Genomic DNA, 7,344 nt, shown 5'->3' with positions numbered 1-7,344 from the left:
TTATTAGCACCACATTGGCATAAATTGAAGAGTTTCTTGTTTTGCACAGAATATGATAGTGATTCCAAGATGGTTAGAGATTTATTCATGACTGTATGGGGCTGCGGTCTGGGGAAATCAGCTCTCTAGCAATTCTTTTTGCCTCAAGAGGTAAAAAGAGGTATCTCGGGCCAGGTAAGGAAAAGACAGGACAAGAAATTTCTTGCAGAAGACTGAAAAATGTGTAACACAAAAAAATCTCCCCCTGCTCCAATCTGAGGATGCAGCAAAACGGTTAATTATTGAGACAGACCCGCAAAGCCTGAGACAAACAGAATCAGTGCCTCGGTTTCAATAAGCACGGCTTTTGTCTTTGGGATACTGCGCACGCCGGGCCAGGGAACAGCTAAACACAGGGGGAGGCCATCTCAGCCAGAGCTCCCTTGGCCGTTTCCGAGCCTTTTTCTGAAAGAAAAGACCTCGCCATGTCGTTTCGGACCAGACGGCGAAGTGCCGCAGATCCTCCCCCGGGCTGTGCCCCGCGGTGCCCGGGGCCGGGCCGGGCGGGCGGGCAGGATGCGGCCCCGCCGAGCATCCCCGCCGGCGGTGCTGCATGGCTGCTGCCGGGGAGGTGGGGCCAGCCGCTGACCTGCCCGCACCGACACGCACAGGCACGTTATCTGCTTTCAATAAATAAGTACCTTTTTTTTTTTTAATAATCTTTTTTTGTATTTTTTTTTTTTTGTATTTTATTTTCCCTACCTGCGCAGAAAAGCGCGGGGAGAAAAAAAAATTACTATATATATACACATATTTACATACATACATATATATATATATATATATATATATATTTTTTTTTTTTTTTTTTTAAAGGAGGGGAAACTGGGAGCGAGCCGCAGGTGTGGATGGCTGCCTGGCTGGCATGAAAAGCGGGGCCCGGAGCCACCATGGAGCACATCCGGATGCCCAAGGTGGGTCCTGGCGGCCGGGCAGCGGGATCAGACATGCAGGCAGGATCCGGCCCCTGTGAGGTGGTTTCATCATCATCATCACCACCACCATTATTATTATTAAGCCATTCTGCTGTTTCAGGGGCTACCCTAGCCCCTGCTCCCCTAGGGGGTGAGCACTGCGATGTGGGCTGGGGATTTATGGGGCTCCTGAGTTGCCTTGTCCATGCCTCGTGGGTAAGCAGAGAGGGGCACCCTGCCTTTCGTCCGCCTTTAGTGTATCCCAGCATGTAAGATCTGGCCGTGAATTTGTTTAGTTTCTGTAGGCCAACAGTGTATTCCTTCTACGTCTCCATCTTCCCAAGCATAAAGCCTGTATTTTTTAAAGATTATTTTAAAATTTTCATCTTGCACCAAAAAAGAAGACACAGTTCTGACACACACAACAATTCATTCAAAATAGTGCTAAAAATAAACAGCAGTATGTCAGCTTGAATTGGGGGTAGGAGATATTTTTATTTTATCTAGTTATTTCTGTACCCCCTAAAAGATCTATTAAAAGTTATTTGTTTTGTGTACATGTTACATTAGTTATATAACAAACATTATGTAATATATGTTTATTGTTAATATCTAGTATGAGGACATTAATTTGAGATGAGATTTGTCTTGCTCAGCTTAGATTTTTGGGCCTTTTGGTGCTAAACTGCATACATTAGGAATGTAGGTATTATAGGAACTGCCCTTCCTCCCTTCTTATTTGATGAGCTGTCATTTTGCGTAAGGAAGGCTCTCAGAACACCAATCTCTCCTACCACAGGTGAGAAACAATCAGTGAAAGTTGCCTGCACAGGTGCTTCTGCACATTGGCTGAAGAATGTTGAAAGCACAACTAAGAAAGATAATGAAAGCAGATGAATAAGGGGGGGAAATCTTAAATCTTCACACTTGTTTTGAACAAATGGCCTCAGCAAGCCCCTATTATGAGCAATGGAAGCTTTTCTACAAGCAGGTGCCTTAAAATGTTGCTATGCATATGTAAAGCCCCTTTCTGTATCAGGCAGCTGTGAGAAGGCCTGGTACTGGTGGCTGAAAACTTGCCCTGGAACCTTTCCTCAATGGGATTTGATTCTGCTGTCTCGATTCCTGGCATCCCCCTACGTGGTAGCTATGCTAGAAGTTATGTCTCTGGTATAATCAAGTGGTTTAGATGGCTTGAGGTAAAGGTGCGTTTAAATCCTTTAGAAATCCTTCCATAAATGTATAAAAGCTAAGTGAGTATGGATATATTGAAATACATCTCTCCAGTTATTCCTAAATACAGTCACGTGTCTGTTTCTACAGTTACCGGGCAGAACTGATATATTTGATTTGTTTGTTCAGAAAAACTCAGCTTAAAACGAGTGACAAAAGTTTCTTTTTTTCTGGTTTGCTTGGGTTTTGCTGAATTTCTAACTGATAACTTGGAGTTTAATGTTAAATGAATTGGAGCCCCAGCAATGTAAAAAGAGATAAGAGAGAGCTATGTTAATACGAGGATATTCTCACCGTATTGCGTGGAAGTTAGTCTCTAGTATCGTGTTTCCTGACCCCATCCAATTTTGTCCTGAAAGAAGCTTGATGAGCAACTGCCCTACTCTGTAGAGGTATTTATTTTGAAATAATGGGACTTTGCCAGATTCCCAGCTACTTTGAAAATCAAGATAAATCCCATGCATTGAAAGTTAATGAACTTAATAATACTGGAAAACAAAATTCCTACCCCAAGTAAAAGCTTTTCCTTCAAAAGGCAGTAAAAAGCATGATGTGCATTAGGACCTGGCAACTGTTTTTGATTTTAGTTGAAGTACAACAGTATTGATTTACTGTTTGTAAACATTAAAATAAATCCAATATAACATAGCCATCATTTAAACAAAATAATAATAAATAATAATAATAATTTAAAAAGTGAAGTAATTCCATGTTGTTTGGACAAATAATTAATTTAGGTCATTACTGCGTGCCTGACAGTGGCAGTGGGAAAGCCTGTCCACCTTCTGCATCCTGTCAGCATCCCTGGTTGTTGCAGTAAGGTCCAGCCCTCCCTACTTTGATTTGTGTCCATTTATGGACCTCTTGTGCGTGAGTTCGCCAAAAACCTTTCTGAACGTGCTGACACCCTCTGCCTCCACAGCCTGCGTGGGAGCAAATTCCAGAAGATCACAGCTGTAGAAAGAATTACTTTTCTCCTATCTGTTAAAAAAAATCTTAGTAGTTTCATTCACGACCCCCTGCGTCTAGCTTCAATGATTTGGTAAATAACAATTCATGTTCACCTTATCCATGTCTTTACCATAAATCTTGATAACAGCCCACCCAATTATGATAGTTTTAGGGAAATGTCAACAATGACCCCAAGACCTCTTCCCTTTGTGGAAACTAGCAGATCTGAGGCTCTGTAGGACTTCACTGCCCTACTCTTTCCTTCCTATCCTTTAACCAGTTTTAGGTCTGTAAGAGGAGCTTTCCTCTAGTACCATAGCAACTTAGTTTCTCTAATATCCTTTGATTGTCAAAAGCTTTTTTGAATTCTAAATATATCGAATCTTCTGGGTGACCTTTACCTATATGGCAGCATCACAGCTCCAGTGGGATTTCCTACTGCAAAGGCCATTCTGAGTTTTTCCCAACAGACTGTGTGCATCCACCTGCTCAACAGTCCTGTTCTTCCACATGCTGTTGATGTGATGACATGATTTTGCAAATGGTACATTGCCTAGTCTTGCACCGGAAGATGTAATGCCTTTAATTCTACTCTTAAAGAGTTTAAGTGCCATCTCTCCTTAATAAGCAAAAATAGCATGTCAATAGCAGAAATAGAAACCACTTGACAGCACAGCTTTTCTTCATTATTTTTGAAATGGTATTCCTTAGACCTACCGGAGAACAGATAGATGAGTCTCTAACACACTCTTTTATGTAGCAAATGCCATCGTCTTGTTGTGATATTATTAGTAGAATGGAGAGTGAACGTTTGATGTATGCTTATACAAATATACACAGGCAGTAATGATGTAAATATCACAATGAAAATGTCATCCTATATATGAAGACTGTAATTTGAGTATTTAAGAGTTGCTAACTGTCCTGCAGAGCTAAGTAGAATGGTATATAATTCCAATAATCAATTTAAAATTAAAAATGAATAATACCACTGTCAGCTATTAGTGTGGACTGAGCAGCAAGATTGCCTAGGATAACTGCCCAAGCCCAAAATGTGATAAACTGCTCATAACACCCATAAAAAGTTAATAAGTAATACTTCGATGCAGACTAGAAGCACATCTTGTTAACATCCACAGAGGCGTGTCTGACCATGGACAGGTTGACAGATAAAAGCTCTAAATATTCACTTATTTCTTAGGGGGACTTCACACACTGTTGCTAGTCAGTTACTTTATTTTATTTACTTCTGTTCCATATCATTTGTCTTTGCATATTGGCAGCATGCCTACTAAATGAGATTCCTATTATAAAGAGTACATCATATATATCCCTGGCGTAGCAGCTGTCTTCAGTGGAGTTAGTTCGGAAATTCATTTGGCTGAGTAACTCTTGTTAATGCAATACTTGGGATGACTTGAGTTGCTCAAGTGCTTTCATTTTTGTGATGCTATAGTGAGCTATTTCCTTTCAATGATCCCTTTCTCTGGCAGAATTTAAGATACAATGACATTTCTCATGATAATGACAAGTCTTTCTACCAGTATTACTTTACAAAATTAATTTCCAGCATCTGTAAATGAGTCGTGTTTCATTTTATTTTAAATCTATTTTCTTTTTCATAGTTCTTTCTTTTTATTCAAACAACTTCATAATACAAGTCAGTTTTCCCGATGTCTCCATTGGGAATCCATATAACTTTCATCCATTTCGTATGTGACACATTAAGTCACTTACTGTGTCTTTTTGGAATAGCACTAGAGGAAATCCAGAGGTGCCTTTGATTTTGGAGGGTTTTGAGATAATTTCATTATTAGTGAAATTAAACTAACTCCTGCTGAAAAGAAATATTGCAGCTCCAGTGACTCACATAGCCAGAGCTGCTCTTCAGGTCTTGGATCTCTTCCTCCCTCACATCATGGTTTTTGTTTGGCTCATTCCCAATGTTCTTATATATTTGTGAATACCAGTTTCTGTCTTGTTATATTGGAAGATTTGGGATGTGGTTTACATCCCTGAGCAGTATTTCACCTGTCTGGATGTTTTACTTCTTTCTCTCAGGCTTATCAGTTTATAGTGTCACTGTTTTCCTTCTTTTGGAGTGTTTCTGTTGGACCCCACCTTCCCTCCATTCTTCATCATTTTATTTTCCTGACAGGAACTTTTGAATTAAATTGCTTTACATTGGCATGTTCTTACTTACCAGACAAAAAAAAAAAAATATCTCCCAGAAGCCTGTTGTTGTAGCTGAAGTTCTGAGAAAGCACCAGCAGGGTTGTGATGAAAAATTTCCCTTTTCCTGGCTGTCTCCACAGGAGATTACTGGGGATCTGAGAACTGTCCTTCCTTCACGTCAGAAGTGAAATTGGACGTTTTAGAGAGTCTGAGCTCCACAGTGCTAAGTCAGTTGTCCAACCTGGAAATTTAACCATATGTAGCTCTTGGTTCCTGGCTCCATAGCTGACACCTGCAGCTCTCACAGCGCTCACAGCACATCTTAAAGTGCTGGGAAACTTGCCTTTGGCTGTGGACTTGAGAGTTCACTTCTGTGGAACTGTGAACCTGGAAGCTCAGGGCTGATCCAAGGCACTGGCCATTTCTGTTTGATGGCAGTAGCCACATGGACAGGAGATGTGCAGTGCTTAGGGCAAGGAGCCAAAGCAACTGTGGCAGATTCAGCACAGAAGAGTGGACAGTAGACAAAACCCTTCATCCTGTTGCTGGAATTTCAAAATTTAACAAGATTATAACAGCTTTTCCCCCTTTTTCTTGAGCATGGAGTGAGTGGACCAAATATATCCTATTTTGTCCAAGTAGGTTGTAATTTTTCTATTCTCAACATACTGAAATATTATCTAAATGATCTTACGTCAGTGTATTTTTTCAAACAACTTGATTGTGACAGAGGACTACAAATAAAACTCTGGAGTACAGTTTCAACTGAAATGTCACTTTTCTGCTTCTCTGGTGGAAGTTTGCCTTGTTTTTTTCTCCTGTTTGTGTCTATTAAAATAATCAGCTTCATCTGTTCACTACTCTTACACCTGCTTTCTCAGTCCTGTAATCTGAGCCATATTTCTCATAGTGATATATTAATATGTGTTCTCTTAAAGAAACAGAATAGTACTTTTGGTCCTCTTCATCCATATCTAATTCTTAGTCTTTGGTTATCCTGTTGGAAGTTCCACGTGAAACAGGTTAAGCTGTTAAAACATGTCATATATTCATCATCTCAAAACTCCGTGCCTGTGTATTAGTATTAGCCTGCGGGACAGCTAAACATTTATATAATATCTAATTCAGACTCAACTAGTTCCTAGTTATATCTAAGCTAGTGAATCCAGGAGCATACTGACTTTTGCGAAGTGAATTACCTATTCAAGTGAGCAAAGGACCTGTCATACTAGATCAGGATAATTGTGCTTCTGGTTTAGAGACCAAAACATCTGATTCAGAATATTAACTAAAAGACATTTAGAAGATGAAGGTAAGAATGATCCATCTGGGAAGCTGCTGCCGAAGTTATGAGCTGAAGCGACAACACTGATGAAGCCAGTGATCCAAAGGTTTTTTAAGGTAATGAAGGTGTTCCTCTGGCTTTAAAGGTCTCAGAAACCAGCACTTTAGTTTTTTTGGTTTTGGTTCTTTTTTCACTTGGTTTTCTTTATTTTACATTACCTTTGGCATTAGAGCCCTTTGATTCTGGATGCTTTTTCACTTTTGAAACTTGATTTTCAAACACATGCCTGTTCTCAATATGCACTTTATTTCTGTTTTTGTTGCAGTGTTGTTTAAAAAAAAAAATCAAGTATCTTGCTTTTTCTCACATTGCTTGAGTAGCAAGGCACTTTCTTCTGTGTGAGATTCATATACTGTGTCACTATATTAACTGGAAAGGTAGTTTATATCCTTATAGTTCTAGTTTTGTTCTTTTTTTTAAATAAAAAAAAAATAAATAAATAGGTTGCTCTGTTAAGTCCATAGTAATGTAAATATTTTCCTAATCCTGGAATTGGCAGGTCCCCTTTGGGTTTTTATGCCAGACTTTCATATTTTCAATAATGTGACCCTCAATAAAGAGGCAGCTGAATAAAGTCACAAAACAAGCTCTAAAAACATGGTTAACCACATGCTTTAATTTTCTGTCTTGGTATCTGTGTCTAATCCAGCAATTCTAAAACTTGTTGCACTGAAGATGGTACTGAAA

General features: G+C 39.5%; 1 protein-coding gene across 5 annotated transcripts in view; it reads left to right on the top strand.

Annotated features, from left to right (window-relative positions):
- Nucleotides 1-533: 533 nt before the first annotated feature.
- The window catches only part of MTMR7 (myotubularin related protein 7), a 48,670-nt gene continuing 41,859 nt past the window's right edge, over nucleotides 534-7,344 (top strand). For 2 of the 5 annotated variants that reach the window (XM_038179050.2, XM_038179049.2), the window contains exon 1: nucleotides 1,939-2,152. In XM_038179050.2, coding sequence (XP_038034978.2) covers nucleotides 2,051-2,152 — 102 coding nt within the window. In that variant the 5' untranslated portion in view covers nucleotides 1,939-2,050. Of the gene's footprint in view, nucleotides 651-855; nucleotides 954-1,938; nucleotides 2,153-7,344 lie in introns of those variants that run through there. The other 3 variants (XM_027456165.3, XM_021274029.4, XM_013101780.5) reach the window with 3 other exon arrangements.

The sequence above is a fragment of the Anas platyrhynchos genome, chromosome 4, assembly GCF_047663525.1.
Source record: "Anas platyrhynchos isolate ZD024472 breed Pekin duck chromosome 4, IASCAAS_PekinDuck_T2T, whole genome shotgun sequence".
NCBI classification, from domain to species: Eukaryota; Metazoa; Chordata; class Aves; order Anseriformes; family Anatidae; genus Anas; species Anas platyrhynchos.
The sequence above is the reverse complement of the archived record's forward strand: the minus strand, read 5'-3'. Positions and strand labels throughout refer to the sequence as shown.